General features: G+C 37.3%; 1 protein-coding gene across 1 annotated transcript in view; it reads right to left on the bottom strand.

Moving 5' to 3' along the window:
* The window catches only part of ATL1 (atlastin GTPase 1), an 81,811-nt gene that overhangs the window by 7,226 nt on the left and 53,037 nt on the right, over window positions 1–21,548 (bottom strand). The window contains exons 6-9 of the mRNA XM_029237134.1: window positions 21,432–21,488; window positions 5,828–5,920; window positions 4,591–4,729; window positions 563–690 (exon numbers count right to left, since the gene is read on the bottom strand). Of these exons, the coding sequence (XP_029092967.1) occupies window positions 563–690; window positions 4,591–4,729; window positions 5,828–5,920; window positions 21,432–21,488 (417 nt within the window). The remainder of the gene's footprint in view (window positions 1–562; window positions 691–4,590; window positions 4,730–5,827; window positions 5,921–21,431; window positions 21,489–21,548) is intronic.

Genomic DNA, 21,548 nt, shown 5'->3' with positions numbered 1-21,548 from the left:
TATATTGGTAACCGAAATCTACTATATATGTGTTGGTTACAAAAAAAAGTGTTGTATTTGGGGCTCCCTGAGGTAAATAGGTAAATGCAAATTAAAATAGTTCCACTTCACATTGGCCCTTGGTGCAGAGAGCAGGAAGTGTGGAAGAATTTTCTCCAGGAGGAAGGCAAAGTATAGCCTGTTAGGGAAAATCTTCAGAATGAAGGTGAAATTCAGTATAGGTCATGACTGAAGACTAAGTGGTATGAACCCTGGGAAACATCTCCTCCCCCAAAAAGAGATAGACTTTTCCAACTCCAGGATACATTTATGTTTCAAAATATATTTCCCTCAAGATGAAAGGCGATAGTAAAGTTACCTCAAGGAGTTTTCTCAAAAAATAATTTCAGAAAGCAAGCTCCTCTTGGGAGTCTAACCTTTTTAAAAATCATTTCTGTATATTCCTCATGCCTTTGCCCCTATATTACAAAGTCTATAATTTTTTGTTGTTTAAAACAGGAACTGCATTCCCAAACATGTCAAATCTAAGTACTCACAACTTCTCTAGAAATGAGAGTGATACCTTGAAGTACTCCACCAGACCTCGGCAGGTGATTTTGTTCCCATTGATCTCTTTAATGTCTAGGCTCTCAGGACTAAGTAGCCAAGGAATGAGTATTTTCAAGTTTTTGATGAATTCTTCATCTATTTCTACAAGTAAAAGCAAATTCATCATTATTTTAAAAATCCTATCCAGCCCTCCATGCCATAAAATAAAACATCCTTTGATTTCCTCTGTTTCTTCCCCAGTGATAAAGCTATTACTTACTTTCCCATCATCTAAATTACTCCCGAAACCCACTTTTCTCAGGGTGAACGATACTCCTCGCCCAAACTCCGATGGCTGATCTTTCTTATCTTCACTCCAATTACTTATTTATCTTGTCTTCCACCTATAAAATAGCTTTCTTGATATTAAATGCTATACAAATGTTTTACACCCCATTCACATAACCAGTTCATGTATTCTGATGCCTTTAAGTCCTGTTCACGGTTCATGGTTTTATATATATAGGGTCATAAAGGGGGGAAAGGGTGGATATTTACTGCTTTATAAGATGTATTCCCTCCAGAAAATGTATCCAAAAGTTGTTCTGTATTTAGTGTGCCCACCTTAGGACAAGTGTATAGAAGTGGGTAAGGTGTGGTAACTACGACTCAAGTTCAAAAAGATAGTGATGCTGCTGCTGCTTCTAGTAGTGAAACGCAGCAACACAAAATAACATTGAAAAAGGCTGGGTTTCCCTGGTGGCGCAGTGGTTGAGAGTCTGCCTGCCGATGCAGGGGACACGGGTTCGTGCCCCGGTCCGGGAGGATCCCACATGCCGCGGAGGGGCTGGATCCGTGAGCCATGGCCGCTGAGCCTTCGCGTCCGGAGCCTGTGCTCCGCAACGGGAGAGGCCACAACAGTGAGAGGCCCGCGTACCGCCAAAAAAAAAACCCCAAAAAACCCAAACATTGAAAAAGGCAATGGAGGCCTCATAGCTAGTGGATCAGAGGTAGTCTGAGTTATTTGGTACAACTGATTGCCCATAACCCATTTTATAGCATTAGGTTCAAACTTAACATTACAGATTTAGCACAGTAATACAGAAAACAGATCTTCAGAGAAGTCTTTTGAACACAGCAATTATCTTTTAAATCATTATTTCAAAACATATAGAAAACTACATAAGAAGCAAGATATGTCCAGAGACTTGGTATCTAAGAAAATGCAGTAACTGCCTATAATTTTTTAAATCTGAATTTCAGCAGAGTCACTGAGTTTTCAGGCTTTGGGATTGGTGATTTCTGAGGTCTTAAGGATAAAGATTCAAACCTTATGATTGTGTTTGCGTGTTCCCTGCTTGTTATTATGACCCCAACATACACTGAAATACTAGCTTACTTAAGAATTTATGGTTCTCTTCTCTTGCTTACTGCTTTTATGACATGTATGAGCATGCCACTGGAAATTCTTCCAACTTTTTTGCTTCATGTTTTGTACAGCTTTGAAATTTGTGTCCATATTTCATGAGGACTTGGACAGGAGTTTATTCAAATTTATTTTTCTGTTTGCACTGTACCAATTTTTACTGATAATTGTGCTTTGTATTAGTATAGGTTTATTCAAATGTGTTTATTATTGTGGTTTGCTTTTAGTTACCAATTTTCACTGAAACACTGGTATTTGTATTATGTTACTATGTTCCTTTCTTGTGTTTTGTTGCCTACTATGTATTCATATTTCACTGATGCTAACAGTTTTCTTTTTTGCTATATGATTTTATGCTTTTTTTCAACATTAGTAGAATATTACTATATATCTAGAATATATGAATTCTTCCTGAATTTCTGTATAAAACAAAAAGATTTCTCCTTATAAAACCACTTTAAAATCACCTTCAAAACATGTACTTAAATTCCACTCCCCCCCACAAATTTCCTTATAAAATTGTTAATGGAATAAGATACAACCTGTGTATCTAATGCACCAACACAGTTGTTGGTGCATTAGAAGTATCAAAGTAACCAGCGTCACAGCATACATTTGGATTAAAAATGTGTTCTGAAGATAGCATTAGCCATAGTCTATTTCTACAAGTGTGCTGAAAGAGTATGTGAGAAACTATCATCAAAGAATTTTTGCACAATTGTTTGTTCAAAGACATTTCTTCCCCAGAGGCAACCACTCAGATGCCAGCCCTCTGGAGAACAGCATGGCCAGCAGACAAGACATCCTGGATAGAAATAACACCACATTATAAGATTCAGGATGGAAAAATAATGTAGATAGCAGACTTTCAAAACTGCCCAAAGAAACACTGAGGCAAAGCAGAACATTTGGGCACACAGAAGGATTTAGCAGCAGTCCTATAAAGCCTCAATTAAAATGGAAATTTGATGGGCAACTGAAGCTGCCTTTCATTTCTCTTTCTCTCGGGCTAGCCACTTTGGTAAACTCGCAACGTATGGATAACTGTAAACCAACTGTATGAGTCAATATATGTTTAGACATGTGAGTAAAATTTGATGGAGAACAAATCTATTAAAAAGTACAATTTATATCTGCATGATTTGTCTTAAACTCTCTCCCTGAGTTCTTTCATTGCAAACTGTATCCATCAATTTAAGAACTGTAGCTGTGTACTACAGGAATGAAACAAGGCAGAGTACTTTTTTGTCCCAGTAAAGGACTGTTGTTGAAGGCCTGCCCCTGCTCTGCCTGTTTATGGCTCTCCAACCCCAGAGAAGAAAGAAAGGCCTTGTGGGAGCCCTCTCTTTATGTAACTTATTCAAAACACATTGAAGCCATTAGGTAATTGCACAGTATCAAGAGGTCTGTGTGCTCACTAGCGGGTTGGAATTCGTAAGTGACAGCAAAATTGTAGGATCCTGGAATCCGTGCGTTAATATGTGCCTACAGCTGTCTGTTCTGTTGTATAAAGAAGAGACAATTTAAAACATGTATAAAAACAATGCTGATGATCGAGAAATTGGGGGTTCTATTTATGATATTAGCTGCCATAGTGAAATATAAGGTATCTGAGAATAAACGCCATGGATACATGGGGAAAACAATAGGTTTGCTTTTCAAACTTGCCAGTTGCATAAAACTGGACACAATGTTATGTTGTCCTTTTTAAAAGTAATTTCAAAGCCCTTTGAGAACAACTGTGCTTCAAAGCTTGTTATGTCACTGTCTCATCACCCCTGGCACAATGCAGAAAGGCCACAGTAAATTAAGCAAATGTCCAAACTCAGTGGTGAACTCAATGCTAGGCTTACAAGTAAAAAAGTCAGAAATGTCTTTGTACCACCTTGTATCAACTGCAAAGCAAATATCTAAAGACCTGGTGATTATTAGGCCAGATTAGCTTCTGCTTCTGCAGACCCCTGCCTCCACCTCCCACTGCCCACCCCCGCCCCCGTTTTTTTTTTTTTTTAACAATTTGAGTTGCTTTGGAATCTTTAAACATTAGTCATGCCTCTGTTTAAGAGATAATTACATGCTGTTAGTTTGAAAAACACTCTGGTGCTTTTGGTTTTTTAAGAAACTGGTCCTCATCCAGAAGAGGATTTCATTATTACTGAAGTTTTTAATGATGTATAATTAAATTCTTTAGCAGCAGTTTTAAAGAGCTTCACTTCAGTACTATGCAATATTTCTATCTCTAATTATATAACTTAACACAAACATTCCAATAATATAGGCATCTATTTTCCTTTTTCATGAAATAAGGAAAATTAAAAAGGAAGATATTAAGGAGCATTTCTCAATACAGAGGTGAGCAGGAACCTAGGAGAAAGGGCGAGGGTTACTGCCTCCCAGGTGAATGCAGGATTTAGCCTATTTTCTCAGTGTACATATTCAGTACCCATAGAATCCCATAGTTCACCAAGGAGGTACTCTAGCCTGAGCCCGGGATTCCCAATCCTCCTGAAAATTTCCAGTCATCAGCCTCACATCAGTGGATAAACAAAACTAGCAGCCATAAACCCAACGGATAAAATGACATTTTTGTAATCAGACTAAGTGACATAAACAAATACATTAAAAGACAGACAAACCTTTCAGTTTTCCATCAAAGTTTGGATTGGTAGCTACTTTTAAGCCAGGATGAGGTAGCAGAAAACAGGAAATTTTGGTGAAACAGGAATGGATGTGTTTTCTAACATTCTGTAGTTCTTCATGCTGGTTCCCCGAGACCTGCAGTAAATCATTCTGAAGTTTAAACTACTTTCAACACAAATTGAACTCCAAAAGAATTCTGTGGCATTTATATTTGCTGTGTCTGTCTGGTCACAATGATAGAAAAAAATGACATGACAGGACTGATACTAAATAAGGAAAAGTTTGGGGTGAATTTGCCACATGGCCATATCTAAGTATAGCATACATATGGCATTATTATTACAATTAAAAAATGTCTACTCTTACGCTAACTTAGATGGGCCTTCCCATTTTTTAGTATAAATCAGTGGGGTTTTACTCTAGCTAGTTCCTACAAATTCAAATTTTAAATCAAAGTACTCACAAGAGACATGAGTAGATCATAAGATATTCCTACCTTCTTTTCAGGAGGTACTCAAGACAGCCTCTTGTCACCTGGTAGGTATACATTTAAATTCTAGAAAGGCATCTGGATAGTTGGATGTTTACTTAAAAGCTAAACTGCCCCCTTTTTTCACATGTATTTGACATTTAACAGTACAAACTACCCTAAAAGTAACCATAACTTAAAAAGGTAAGTTTAGAGATTCTGATTATCGAGGTAGATTTTTTAATCTCCATTTTTTTTTTTCTGATTACTCAGTAGGTATTTTGGGAGATATCTGTTCAGTGTAAATAATTCACTCACTATTGAACTATCATGACACAGCAAGTGGAAAGCCTCCTAATATCACCTTCTGTGAACTACTAGCAAAATGTCCTAAGATTGACTTTGGGGATTTCAAAAATTAAATATTTCTGTTAAATTGACCTTAAACCTCTACTAAAACACGAATCCATATATTTGTACTGTCAGTCTTGAACAGATTTAATTCTTCAAATTAAAAGTTTTATCTTTAGGAATAAATCATGGTTTTATAGATATTTACAAAAGAACTCTTTTTCTGTATCATAATTATTGATAATGTTTACGGTTGTAACTGAGATTATTTTAAGTATCAATCTTAGTTTGTTCATAGAGATACTATGAAGGTCAAATGAGATTGTGGCTACTGAGTATCTATTCAGCAAATCATTCAAAAATAATTTAGGTTACTATTGGCGAAATTTCATGCATCTAAATAGTTAACAAACCTTGAGGCGTTTTTCCAAGAATTTGGAGCCACCGTCAGCTCCATACGAAAATTCGTATGGGAAACTCCAGTCTCGAACAAGAAATATCAGACTCTAGGAAACAATAAGAAGAAAAGATTGTTAAAGGAACTCTAAATTTCCTCCCTCTGTTTTTTATTGAAATATATTAGATATTATTGTCATTTGAATAGTGTTCTTCTCCACATAATGGAATTAATAAGCAAACATAAAACCTAAGAAAGTTGTTTCTGAGCAATCTCCCCGCCCTGAGATTATCCTCCCTGTTTCCACTGAATGTGAACAGAAAGCTGCTCCCAAACTGATTATTAAAGTTACATAGTGCCATTCAGCCAGTTTGGGGCATGTCTGTCAGTTTTCAGGAAGCTTTTTATGAAGATTCAAGTTTTATTTGAGGAAAGTTTTCTCCTTTCATCTGTCTAAATATTTTTCCTCTATTACATTTGTTCTACCCTCTTCTGCAGGGGCTCTCATTATGCATACCTGGTAGGCAGAGGGGTGAGAATCCAGGTTTTGTGGGGCCCTGAAGGTTATACAATCTGGGTCGGGGGAGGGCTCAATAGGAAAAAGGTACAAAAATGGGCTTGAAAGTTAATATTTATTTAGAGTAAGATACCTCTGTAATACTTTTTTTCCCCCAGTTTTCAGCTGGAAATGCTTTGATCACTTCTTCATATGATAGTTTTGAAATATTTTCTGTTGGAAAGCTAATTCAGTCTTTCCTCTAACAAGGGCAAAACTTTTTATTATAAAAATGTTTTTATTATTAATAGTTTAGAAATATTTCAGCTTCACAATTTGTTATTTGTAATATCATATACATTTTTAGTTTCTTCATCTGTCAAATAGAAATAATAATGGAACATGTCTCACAGGACTACTAAATGAGATAATATACATAAGGCATTTTGAACAGCGCCAGGCACCTAATGCTATGTTAGCTATTTGATTTTGATTTCAATGGCCACATAATATTTTCGTACACGGATAGGCCATAGTTTATTTTGCCATTCTCCTAGATGTCTTCCAGTTTTTCTATTATTCTAAGAAATACATTGATAAACACTCTTGAAGCTGAATATTTGTTCACATCCAGAAGGATTTTATCAGGAACTGTTTCCCAAATTAGAGTAATCATTAGAATCATTCGAGAGGCTTCTAAAAGTACAGAATTCTTGGGTCCCACCCCATACCTACTGAAACCAAAGTAAGAGTAGCTTTCATTTATTGAGTGCCTATTATAAGCCAACCACAATACCAGAATTATATACATGGTATTTCATGCACTCCTGCAACAGCCCCTAGAGAGGTTATAATTTATTATTCACCTTAAAAGAGATATATAAAGATCACCTCCACCCTCACCTGACATTAAGTAATATGCCCAAAGCCACACAGCCAGAGTGGAAGAGTTGGCATTTAAACTGGGGACTTATTCAAAATCCCTGCTGCACTGCCTCAAAGTTAAGTATAAAACATATAGTTTACAATCTGAGGCATTAAAGCACTCTTTTATAAGTTAGATTAAGTTATAGTTCAAATTTTAGTTTCTGTAAAAACATAGGAAGTTGAGAAAAAGTAAGAATATTTAATGAAATTAGCTATCTTTAAATATTCTAAGAGTTTACATCTTTGAGTTTCTAATTGAAGCTTTTAGTCTTCCCCATTAAAATTTATTATCTCTTTTAAGCTATAGGTTCCTTTTTCATCCCTTTTTTCCCTTTACAGTTTATCTGTTGAAGAACCTGGGAATTTGACATGTAGAGATTCCCACAATATGGACCTTGCTGACTGCATATTCATGGGGCAGTTCAACATGTTCTTTTGTCCTCTGGATTTCCTGCAAACTGGCAGCTGGATGCAGAGGCTTGATCTGACTCCGGTTTTATTTTTTTGGCAAGACTATAGGAAGCAGAGTGTTCTTTTATTAGGAGGCACATAGTATATGGTTATTTCTCCTTTGGTGAAGTTATGTCATCTTTGCTTAACTGAAGCTCATTCTTCAGTAGATTTCTCATTAAGGGCTCATGGAAACAACATTCTTTGTGTTCTTACACGCCGATAACAGTTTGTGCCCTTTATAAGTGAAAGTCAGTTTTGCTGGATATAAAATCCTTGGCTCACATTTTCTTACCTTAAACAGGGACACTTCTTAGTTTGCATTATGGATATTTCTTGTTTTACTACAGTGGAAGCCTGACCCCCCCACCCCTCTCTCCCTCTCACCCCTCTCTCTTTCTCTCTCTCTCTCTCTCTCTCTCTCTCTCTCTCTCTCTCTCGTGTGTGTGTGTGTGTGTGTGTGTGTGTGTGTGTGTGTTCTGTGGATTCTTGTGGGGAGAGGAGAGGTTCTTGTGGAGAGGAGACTTTTAAAACATCTATATACACTATCTTTAAATAGTTCACTATCTTTAGATAGATGGCCATTCTTTTGTCAAAATATGATAATTTGTATTTAGAACACTTCTACCTAAAACATGCATTTTGAAAACAGAGGTTAGCTAAGAAGCAACTTTTGCGAAATAGAGGCTCATGAACCAGGATAAATGAAACCAACTATGTGGATTTGGCAATTTTCACATTTTTCTTGGGAGCGTTTAGTCTCATTTCTTGGTCTTTTTCACTGGGCATCTTCCCAAGTCAACATAATGAGGACCATGTGTAGAACAGGATCAAAGATGAAGTCTTATTTTCTTAATAAGCAATCTATATTCTATCTCCCTATAGTGTCAAATTCCAAGTTCCCTGCCTAATGGTCCCATCCAGTGACGTGCTGGTGTAAACTGGCTCTCCAGCAGCAGCAACATGCCTTGATTTGTAGCATTTGACAATTTCTGTTGTGCAAACCTGCCTACCATGGCTGATGTCAAGCTACTAACAGTTTAATACTTGGCTTATATAATTCCTGAATATTTACTAGTTAGCTGTCAAAGTAATATGAGCCAGCTACAGAACCACCACTGGCCCCATCCCCTCCCAAAATAATTTGTATGCTTTACATTTATCCTGTATGGAATGCTATGAATCTCAATTCTTATTTCAAAAGCCATCCATTTTTCCACACTGCAGAATTTTGATTTGTTCATACATATAGGTAGAGATAAAAAATCAAGGATACAAATTACCCTAATTTGTTCAGATAAGAATATCTGAAGTCATACTTTTAAAAATAAATTAAATCCAGTCAGGCAACTGGGGCAAATGATGGACCTACACCATGCATATCCTACAAATGATCATATTTTTTAAATCATGAAAAACATCATAACCTTTGTTTATTTCCCTTTGGAGACCATAGCCTTTAGGAAATTATTCAAAAGGAGTGCTATAGCACTACTATTAGTAGTAATGAAAATGGAAATAAAACCCCAAATGCTTAACAATTAATTGGGAATGGCTATACAAATTATGGCATATTAATATATTACATAGCTATTAATATTGCAAAATGTGGAATATATCAATACATGTGTTGATTATATCAGTATAAAAAAGCCATGTGGGGGCTTCCCTGGTGGCACGGTGGCTGAGAGTCCACCTGCCGATGCAGGGGACACGGGTTCGTGCCCCGGTCCGGGAAGATCCCACATGCCGCGGAGTGGCTGGGCCTGTGAGCCATGGCCGCTGAGCCTGCGCCTCCGGAGCCTGTGCTCCGCAACGGGAGAGGCCACAACAGTGAGAGGCCCGCGTACCGCAAAAAAACCCCCAACTATATAAAACAATGTTATTTGAATTATAATGCTAAATTTATGTGCACATCCATTATAAATACATGAAAATACTCCCAAACTCCCAGGAAAAAACTCTTGTAGAGCCATGTAGCCAGTAAATACCTAAACTGGTTGTAACCTGCCTGTTTAATCAATCAATTTCAGTTTTAATTTCAGTTTCGGGTAATAAGTAAATACTATAACGTGTTTTAAACCCATCTAATTAAGTAACAACTCACTTCAATCAACAGCCCACTGAAAGCCAACCAGTGACAGCTTCATACTTTAAAACTCAGTCAAGTAGCAGAAGACTTGCTCCAGAAAATTGACCGAGGCTGGTGTCAACCCGTTTCTTACCTCTATAACCAACACGAAACATGCTTCTGTGTACGACAAAAAAATCATTCAAAAACTGATGTCAACCCATTCTTGTTTCTTTAAACCATGAAAATCCAAAACAAACAAGCCCCTAAACCCTGCATATAACCGTTCGTTTGTTATGCTCAATGAGACTGTGCCTCACAAGCATAACTCTTTTACTTAACTCACCAATAAATTCAGCTTTGGTTTTTGTATCAGATTTTGAGTGACGGTCTCATCTTCTGGCAATTCTAGAAGTTTTAAGTGCCCTCACTTGGCAGCTTTTTTTAAGTGCCCTCACTTGGCAGTTTTAAGTGCCCTCACTTGGCAGCTTTCCCTATGACCCTCAGACTAACATGTGCATTCTCCCTGTCCTTTGTTCCCAAATTTCATTTGTCCTTCGAATTTACTTGCAGGTGAATTTATCTCAACAACGATCTGATCTGAGTTCTGATTTGTTTCACTGAGCTCTTGTTGCTAATTTCTTATCCTAGGATTTTTGTTATAAAGACTCAGTGGGTCTTTATATGGGTCATTAGTTCTAAGTCTTTGTTTAACCTTTAGTTTTGGAAGTATACTCATTTTATAAATAATTATACCTAATTTCTGTATAAGGTTATTAGAACTTTTGGTTTAGAGGTATACTATTTAGGAAATATTTTTGCCATTAATCTGTTTATGGTTTTGCTGCTTGCTTTACCTTCTTTTGTTTGAAAATTTGTACAAAGTCTTGTCTCATGTATTTTATCTTGAATTGTCTTTTGTCACTGAATGTACAAGGAAGTGCTCTATAAAGGACAGATAGAGGCAAAGGCCTAAAAAGTCCCCAGATTAATCAGGATGCCCCAAAGACTAACGGCTGGAGGTCGATTAAACTAGCAACAAATTTATGCAAAAATAATTAGTCAAATTTTGCCTTGGGTCCTCTAACAAAGCTTTCAACAGGACACTCCCGCGCTCTTGTCAATTTGCGAGTCTCTTTGTTTACTCCATAATGCAGGATCAATGATTGTCAGATTATTGATCATACAGCACTGTTCTAACCTCTCATTGCTTGAGGAACCAGATGCTTTTCATAAACACACAATTTGACCAACTTGTTTGTTACAGGCTTGTATATATCAAAGCTGCAATCTCCTCCTGGAAGAATTTCTGCTTCCTATTTGCATTGCAGTATAAGCCTAATATTTGCACTTACAATAATAAATGATCTTTTAAAAAATTTAGAATAACATTGTGTTGAGCTTTGGACATGTCAAAATAAATAATTAATACAGTTTAGAGGTGCTCTATAAAAATGAAGAGAAAATATCAAACACTCATTAATTAGCTTCTTTGATTAGTAAACTGAGGCCTCAAAACAAACTGCTGACTCCCAAATAATCTCTGTTTGATTCTCTAACTTTCTGAAATTACCCTCCCGTATCTCTCTCTACTCAGTTTTGTCTTCACCAATCACTTCACCCCTTCAATTCCTTCTGCTCCTTCCCCTGACCTCCTAAACCATTTCCTAAGGAATTTTTGCAGGAAAAAAAGTAGTCACATTGCCCCAAACTACCTAAAATTGCTAGACCAGAAGGCTGTTGTAAAGAAGCTGAATTTAAACCCTGGTCTAGAGTTCAGTTTTAAGGAATTTCTTTTAGCCCAGGAAGACAGAAATTTGCTGCAGAATTCGGGATTCTGTTACTTACTGTCTTCAACTATCAGTTATTTTCCAACTAGTTCACTTAATTGTTAGTCCCTCAGGTGGGAAAAAATGGTTAAAAGCAGTAGGGTAAGAGAGACCAGAAGGACATTTAAATAACTCAGGTCATTACCAAAAAAATTTTTAAAAATTTTAATAGCCTTTCAAGGGCAAGAAAAATAGAAAAAACACCACACAAGGCCATTTCAGAAGACTTTCTCTTCAAGATGAATCGGACATAGATTCAAAATTGTGAACAATATAAGAATGAATCAATAGGAAACGTTAAAAATAGACTTCAGGAGATTTTCAAACAATACTCCGGGTACCTAAATAGTCAAAGTAAAGGGAACCTTGTCTTCTCTTTCTAAAATGTGCTCAGACATAAAATACAGGAATCAGAAAAAAACTTGAATGAGAAATTATCAACTTAGAAATTTCCAATTTATGGGTGGCTTTTCAGAGGGGCTTGGATAGTTAACAAGGTAGAAATAAAAAAATTTGTGGCCCTCCAGATAAAAACGACTAAAATATCCTCTGTTCTCTAAGACTCAGGGAGCCTGTCCATAAGGACAGATATTGCAAGCAGAAAATCCACTGGAAGAAACAAAGTTTCATATTAGCTAAAGATACCTACAGTGTGTATGATTCAGAAAGAAACTGAAGAATCTCTTTGAGTAAAAGTCTCTAAGGATATAGACAGAAGAAGTAGAGAAGACTCTATAAGAGTCCAGATTAACCCTTTCAAATTATCGTAAATCTTTCTTTTTTATATACACAAAAAGATTAGGTCATAGCAGGTATTAAATCAGCAACACGGTCAACATCAAAGACTCATTGCCTTCTATGGTCTATTCCTTGTTTCTGTAGCCAAGGCTTATCCTCCTTGCCTCAGAGCAGTTGCAGCCTTGTTAATTACTTGAAGCATCTACAAACTGTACTAGGACCACCTTTAAATCTGATGGTACAACATACAATCACTATTGCTAACTGAAAACACCTCACTTTTTTCTGTTCGTCTTAACTAATGAAATGTGTTGGTTTTTTTTTTTGGTATTACCATCCATTGATTTAATACTTTCAATTCAGAAACTCTACTAACTTTATCCACTGAAAAATAATTTCATGATGGTGTTTCTGCAGTTCAAGAAGGGCCATGGCACCTAGTATAAATATTTTGGACACTCTCACACCAATTTATGACTTACTCTTTCTTAAAAATGTAAAGAGGTAATACTAGGCTGGATACATAATAGCACACCAAATCCTGAATCCAGGTATTTCAATTTTGAGTCCAATGAGTTTACTTGTATAAAAACTATATACAATCCTAAATATGCATATAACACCATAATTAGCAAACATTAATTGGACATCTGCTGTATGAAAAGTAGGTGCTCTAGACTAAAAAAAGTAAACTACAAAGCTCCTGTTCTTAAGATATTTATAATTTAGTTAGTGGGATGGGATGTGCACATTCAAATATAAGACCACAAGCTATAGCTCAATAAGTGCCTAGGATTAGGAGGAAGAAGGGAGACATTAAGGGGTGGTGGTGAAGTGCAAGGGCTTTGAGCCTGTGGCCTAGGTTGAAGGCCAGCTCTGCAACTTAAGGATACATGTGACCAAGGACAAGTTTCTTAATTACTTGAAGCCCTGGTGTTTCCTCATCAGTTAAAAAACAGAAAGAAAAGAATAAAAAGGAGTAACAACATTACTTATTTTATATAACTATAATGAACATTTATTTGAATCATGTAAGAAACATATTTAGGGCTTCCCTGGTGGCACAGTGGTTGAGAGTCCTCCTGCCAATGCAGGGGACACGGGTTCGTGCCCCGGTCCGGGAAGATCCCACATGCCGCGGAGCGGCTGGGCCCGTGAGCCATGGCCGCTGAGCCTGCGCGTCCGGAGCCTGTGCTCCGCAACGGGAGAGGCCACAACAGTGAGAGGCCCGTGTATCGCAAAAAAAAAAAGTGCTCAATAAATTATTACTATGTAGGCCTTCCAGACATTTCATGTACCTTCCTGTGGCCATTGGGAGAATCCTGGTCTACACTGCTTACCTAATTCTGTGTAACCAGATGAATATTTTATTCTAATTTCATGTAATTCTCAGATCACCTAAATTGCTCTCCGAACAGAACGTGGGATAAGGCAACTTTCTCAGACAGAGAGAAGGCTTTTCCCTTTCCTCAGCCCTACCAATGTGTCTTTTCCTTTCATTTACAGCCCAAGGAGCCAAACAACAGCTTCTCATTTTCTCAGTGAAATCATGGATTTCTCTGGTATGACTTGGCAGTTGCAGTCATCACAGATATTTGACCAAGGATGTTTTGTTTCAAAGTCACTGAAATCACTATCAAATAATTTTATTCTGTAGAGGAACACTCTTAAATCATGGGAATAAAGGGTCCTTAAATATAATTAAGTAAACTAGTGTAAAATAATTCCTAATTTGCCATATGTAGGCCTAATTTGAATGGGAAATTGTGAGAAACAGGTTTATCCTAATATAATAGTACATTATTATATGCTTCCTCTACTATTATTTTCTAGCAATCTTCAGTTTAACCTTAAAACTGGCATGGACTGATCTCCTCTCAAATAATTACAAATCCACTGAAAATAACATGAAGAATTGAGTTTCACTCTTATCTCACAAAGAGAATTCAGATCGTTTTTTCCCACTTTTTTTGAGATATAATTGACATATAATACACTGTGTACATTTAAGGTCTGCAACATGATGATTCGAGATACCTATATACTGTGAAACGATTAACACAATCAGGTTAGCAAACACCTCCATCACCTCACATAGTTACCATCTGTGTGTGTGTGTATGTGGAGAGTCAAATCTATTTCTAAGGTTTAGGGTACTGGTGGGCCTTTAAGTGTATAAAAATGGCTAATAAAAATGCTATGGGAGGGCTTCCCTTGTGGCGCAGTGGTTGAGAGTCCGCCTGCCAATGCAGGGGACACGGGTTCGTATCCCGGTCCGGGAAGATCCCACATGCCGCGGAGCGGCTGGGCCCGCGAGCCATGGCCGCTGAGCCTGTGCGTCCGGAGCCTGTGCTCCGCAACGGGAGAGGCCACAACAGTGAGAGACCCGCGTACCGCCAAAAAAAAAAAAAAAAAAAAAAAAAATGCTATGGGAGAAAACTGGGATGAATTAATCCAGGAGATGGAGTACTTAATACTGAGAAGATGAAAGAGAAGAGAATAAATGTAATTAGTCCTAAAACATGTGCTCAAGAATCTTTCATTCTTGAGCATAGGCTTCTAAGAGAAGGGAATTCAAGTTTGTGTGCAAGAAAATTTTTTTAGGGTTTATTCTTCTTTCTATTACAGGCAAATCTTAATTTACTAACTACCTGTGCATAGAACTGTACATAGAAATGGTACCCTATCTCTCTGCTACTAGAACCTCCCCTACCATAGATGTCCTCTGGTGGGGTGTGCCCAGTTGCTAATTCAGTCCCCAAATATCATGTACTTAAGAATGACCTGGTGAGGGGCTTCCCTGGTGGCGCAGTGGTTAAGAATCCGCCTGTCAATGCAGGGGCCACGGGTTCGAGCCCTGGTCCGGGAAGATCCCACATGCCGTGGAGCGACTAAGCCCGTGTGCCACAACTACTGAGCCTGCGCTCTAGAGCCTGTGAGCCACACTACTGAGCCCACGTGCCACAACTACTGAAGTCCACATGCCACAACTACTGAAGCCCACGTGCCTAGAGCCCGTGCTCCGCAACAAGAGAAGCTACAGCAATGAGAAGCCCGCACACCGCAACAAAGAGTAGCCCCCGCTAGCCGCAACTAGAGAATGCCCGCGTGCAGCAACAAAGACACAACACAGCCAAAAATAAAAATAAAATAAAATAAAATAAAATAAAAAAAAGAATGACCTGGCGAGTACTGATTCCCTGGTCCCAACACAAGGATTTGATTCAGCTCAGAAATCTAACTAATAAGCTCACCAGGTAATTCCAATCTAGGTGCTTATAAAATCTTACTCTGTGTCTATCACCAAGGCTGCAGATCTCATTAAAAGCCATCTCTTCTGTGTTAGCACACAACCTAAATATTGACAGCAGTCTTACCAACCTATCTCAGGGCTCCATGCCTCCATGCTCCAAAGGTCCAGGAATTATTGGATATATTCAAGGCTCTGGCTTAAAGGGACCAGGATTGAGGAATAGGACCAGGATTGAGGAATATTGTGGCTAGTATTTAAACTTACTAGAGATTAAATAGGCTTTTGTAGACTGGCTTATAAAGATACCCACCATACAGAAATACCACTGGGAAATGTACTGACATCTAAAAAATTGGTTCAAGTGAAGCTTGAGAATATACTTCAGTAAATTGGGGGATGTAGCCTATATAATTAGAGGACATGAAATGGTTAAAGAGTAAACTCCTGGGCTGCTATAACCAAAAGGCACATTTAATGACATAAAGGCTTCTTAGAGTCCACTTTCCAGCATATTGGGGAATCCTTTTCAGCTCAGGCCCAACAGCAAACTTACTGTTATCACCGCATTATAGAACAAGTGGAAACCCTCTCCACTACCTCAGCCCAGCAGAGTTGAGAGAACATGAATGACAAGCACACAGAGAGAAAGCTGTAGAGCCACGCAATGGAAAATGAGCCTTTCCCAGCGTAAGAAGTAACTAATGGCTGACCATTTAGCACAGAGCGTTAGAGGAAGACAGTCTTGCTTGGTGTTGAAAAACAGTCTGTAAATGAAACAGTTCATTTAAAGTGCACTTCAAATAAGGTCTAACAATCTGAAAAACTCCTAATAAGGATTTTGTAATAAGTAATAAGGATTTCGACACAAGGATGTAATCATCTCACTGTAGAGCTATGTGGGGCCTTATGACCAAGGAAGAAAAATTCATAGACCCAAATAGAGACAAATCTCCTACCACACCTGATGAGATATTTTCACCAGGTCCTTAGAGCAAATTGGAAATTATTACCTAAAGTCCTTGTCAAATATGTATGGGTATTACATGTTTAAATGAATGGAAATGTATTCATTCTCAACCAAACCTCTTGATGTCCTAAGGTAGAGAAGCTAAAGAACCTAGTTATTTTTAAAGAACAGTTATATTAATGAGGTAGCTCCTAGTGGATCATTATACTTAAGATTCAAGTGCTCATAGTGAGCAAAGCAAGTGAGAAAATAAGTAATGTCACTCAGAGAATGCTATATTATGTCTTAATTTGGATTATACTTCTGGAGTGTAGTTTACAGCTGGCTTTTATAGGCTTGCAAGGAAGACATTACAGTTTGAGGAATATTACAAATCAGGTTTGTAAACAAGCTATATAGCATGTTGGTAGCTTGAAACTGGCCACAGTAAAAGTATTTACACCACAGAAATCAGCAAATGCTACAAATCAGACCCACCTCCCCTGCTTCCCTAGCCAGTTGTAAACATTAACCAGCACACCACTGGCTAAACTTAACACTTCAAAATCACTTTTAAACTGAATTCACTTAGCTTTAAGTTCTCTTTTTTTAAATATAGTTTTAAAATACAATTACAGATATTTTGTTTGCTTGGTATAAATTGGCTTTTGGTTTAAGAATCCAATTAATCTGTTAATTCAGCTATTCATTTCATTGGCTAATTGCCCTCACTTTTGCTGCCTGAGACATATCTTGTTTATTATTTATAATTTCACTCTGTTTCAGAGTTAAGAATTCTTCTATTTTAAATTAGTTAAATTTAGTTTTAGTAAAAATTATTATTTTAAAAATATTATTGCCCCTTACTTCATTTTCTCAGGCAGTATTTAAAATTTCTCCACAATTTTATCCAAATAAATAAAACTATCTTCTCAGATAGGAGAGAGTAGAAAGTGACCTGCTGAAAGAACTGCTGAAATTAATTAAATTTTTATTTAAAAGTTATTTTATTTTGGAATTTTTTCTATGTTTTTTCTAATTTAAATGTGAATTATTTTGCTGATATCTTAAATGTTGTTCTAAGATTTAAGTATATTTGCATTTTATCTTTTAATTTCATGATGTGTAGTATTTTTGTCTTGAATTTGGTTGCTTTAATTTTAAATATTATTTTTTTAAATAAATTTATTTATTTATTTTTAGCTGTGTTGGGTCTTTGTTGCTGCACACGGGGCTTTCTCAGTTGTGGCAAGCGGGGGCTACTCTTTGTTGCAGTGTGCGGGCTTCTCGTTGCAGTGGCTTCTCTTGTTGTGGCGCATGGGCTCTAGAGCGCAGGCTCAGTAGTTGTGGCGCACGGGCTTACTTGCTCCGCGGCACGTGGGATCTTCCCAGACCAGGGTTTGAACCCGTGTCCCCTGCATTGGCAGGGGGATTCTTAACCACTGCGTCACCAGGGAAGTCCCTTAAATATTATTAAAGTAGCTTTGGAAGCTACTTTTGCTACTTAACGAGTTTCTCATTTCAATTTCAGATACTTAGATTTATAAGTCCAAACCTGTTCAGGAGTCACTGTTGACTCATTCAGTCGAAACTTTTCCTTTTCATTGACATTTGTAACGCCAACAGTTTACCAACAAGTAGTGATCTCTTAAAGTTTTTTCTATTGTTTTCAGTTTGTTGTTTTTTGTTAGTTAGTTTAGTTTTGTTTTGTTTTACCGAAGGCCTGTTTGCCTGCCTATCTATCCATCTATCTATCAACAGAGCACTGGTTTGTCTCTTCTGGTTTTAGTTTATCTAGCAAAGTATAAGAAGCAGTGACATCTGCTGGTAAGACTGAAAACTCCTTTCCAGAATTTACTCTGGAGTTACCCAATCTATGTCAATGAGTCCTGAGGTAGCAAGTTCAGAAAAGAGAAAAGTCAAAGCAAATAGCCTAATCACTATACAACACTTCAACTATCAACATGATGAATGATTTCTAAAAAAGACAACAGAGTCTAACGGGTATTGTAAACCACACAGAAGATGGTATGCAGGGACTTATTTCATTCTATATCAACTCCTCTCCCCACCTGCTTCGCCAGATCTGAGAGGAGAGATTCATACTCCTTCAGTCACAGCACACCAACATCTCTCCATGCAAAGGTCCCTTTCTTGTTTTACTTTATCATATTTTTTCCCAGATTCCCACTCCCATTCCTCAACTGTCTGCTCTCAACCACACTTATTCTAACATATATTATTTTGTGTATGTAGAAGTTTTAAAATCACAAATAGTATCATGCTATAGAACTCAAACTTTTTCCCTACTTAATTATTAATATTAACACTTTACTCATGCCAATCTATACTTTGGGTTCATTGTGTTTGGATGTTGCAAAATATTTCAGAGTATGCTTTTCACCCTATTTTATGTATCTGTTCTTCTGGTGATGGACACCTAAGTTGCCTACAACTTCCTGCTACTACAACTCTATCAGTGCCACAGTGAGTATCCTTATATATTTGCCCTGCTCCACAGAATGGTTGCTCCAATCCGCACTTTAACCAACAGGGCTTGAGTGTTCCCATTTACTCAAATCCTAGCTATCATTTCATATTTATCCCCATGTTCTACTTTTTGCCTATCTAATGAGTATAAAGTGGTATCTCATTGTTTTAATCTTTAACTGATTATCAATAAGACTTAACATCCCTTAGAAAATGTGTTAGCCATTCAGGTTTCCTTTCTGTTAATTGTCTATACATCCATTGCCTAATTTTTTTTATTAAGTTCAGTTTATCATTTGTGAATGGCTTGGGATTTTTTTAAGACCTTCTTTTAGTAAAACTGAGAGGAAGGTACAAAGGTTTGCCATATATATACCACCTGTCCCAACACATGCATAGCCTCTCCCACTGTCAACATCACTCGCTAGAATGGTATATATTTTTTTAAGCAAGAATGAACCTACATTGACATCATAATCGCTCAAAGTCCATAGTTTATCTTAGGGTTCACTCTTAGTGTTGTACATTCTATGGGTTAGGACAAATGTATAATGACATATATCCATCATTATAATATCTTATAGAGTATTTTCACTGCCCCCCAAATCCTCTGTGCTCTGCCTGTTCATTTCTCTGCCCCTCATGCTGCACCTTCGGCCCACCCCGAAACCACTGATCTCTTTATTGTCTCTATGGTTTTGCCTCTTCCAGAATATCATATAGTTGGAATCATACAGTGTGTAGCCTTCTCAGATTGATTTCTTTTGTTTAGTAATGCGCATTTAAGATTTCTCCATGGCTTTTTGTGGCTGATAGCTCATTTCTTTTCTTTTGTGTTGAATAACATTCCATCATCTGGATGTACCACAGTTTAAATATCCATTCACTTACTGAAGGACATCTTGGTTGCTTACAAGTTTGGGCAATTATGTATAAAGCTGCTACAAACATCTGTGTGCAGATTTTATGTGGACATAAGTTTTCAACTCCTTTGGGTAAATACCAAAAACACAATCATTGGATTGTATGGAAAGAGTAGGTTTAGTTTTTTAAGAAATTACCAAACTATCTTTGAAAGTGGCTGTACCATTTTGCATTTCCACCAGAAATTTATGAGAGTTCCTGTTGCTGTACATCCTCATTTGTGGAACATGTGGTGTTGTTAGTACTCTGAAATTTGGCCATTCTAATAGGTGTGTAGTGGTTCCTTTGCCTATTTTTTTTTTTTTTTTTGCGGTATGCAGGCCTCTCACTGTTGTGGCCTCTCCCATTGCGGAGCACAGGCTCCGGACGCGCGGGCTCAGCGGCCATGGCTCACGGGCCCAGCCGCTCCGCGGCATGTGGGATCTTCCCGGACCGGGGCACGAACCCGCGTCCCCTGCATCGGCAGGCGGACTCTCAACCACTGCGCCACCAGGGAAGCCCACCTTTGCCTATTTTTGATGGGCATCCCAGTCTTATTTGCAAAACTTCCTTGTACATTCTATATATTAATCCCTTGTTGACTTTTGACATTGTCATTATCTTCTACCAATCCAGTTACTTTGCTTATAGAGTCTCCTGATAAATAGAAATACTTTATTCTGATACAGTAATATCCATCAATTTTTTACTACATTTTTTTTTAGTGGGGGGGTCTTAGTGAATAACTGTTTCTTCACCCCGGGTCAGAAGGATATTCTCCAATATTTTATTCTATTAACTTTATAGTTTTAAATTTCATATTTAGTTCTTTAATACAACTGGAGCTCTCTTCCACATATGGTGTTCAGTAGAAATTCAACTTTTTCTTCAAAAAGTGAATTAGTTTTTCCAAACCCCAGCTATTAATCCATCCATTTCCCACTGGTTTATGACATGACCTCTACTGCATACTAGGTTTCTATATATAGAGGGATATTTCTGAACTCTGTTTAGTTTCATCTGTTTTTCTCATATCTGTGCAGAATCACACCATTTTCATTGCTATGGTTTTCTAGTATGTATTCAATCCCCCAGTTTGGATTTTCTTTTTAAAAACTGACAAATCAAAAGAGAACTTACTTTTTCCATATAAGTTATAGAAAAATGTGTTGAATTTCTCAAAAAATCCTGTTGTAGTTTTAATTGGAATTGCACTGAGTTTATTGGTTGATCTGGGGAAAAATAAATTCTCTACAACATTAAATCATCCTGTCTGGAATCATATTATATCTCTCTGGTTTGTATAAATTTTCCTTTATGATCTTTAATGAAACTTTGAAAATATTTTCTCCATAAAGGTCTTTATATTTTGGATTTTGGTAGTTAACTATCAAAGCTTTTTTTTCTTTTTTGCTACTGTGAATGGAGAAAGAAACATGACCCTCTTAGTTAGTATACCTGGTTATAATCTTCAGGAAACTCTAATAAGAATTTATCATCATTTTATACCCACTCACCTGAAATGGCTTCAGGAATGTTTCCTCCATTGCCAGCCTGCCATACTCAGTGAAAAGCTACAAGGAAAATCACACACACACACACACACACACACACACACACACACACACACACAC

Source organism: Monodon monoceros, unplaced genomic scaffold (assembly GCF_005190385.1).
Source record: "Monodon monoceros isolate NGI ecotype Baffin Bay Population unplaced genomic scaffold, NGI_Narwhal_1 Super_Scaffold_21, whole genome shotgun sequence".
Lineage (NCBI taxonomy): Eukaryota > Metazoa > Chordata > Mammalia > Artiodactyla > Monodontidae > Monodon > Monodon monoceros.
This window is presented reverse-complemented; position numbering and strand designations above follow the sequence as displayed.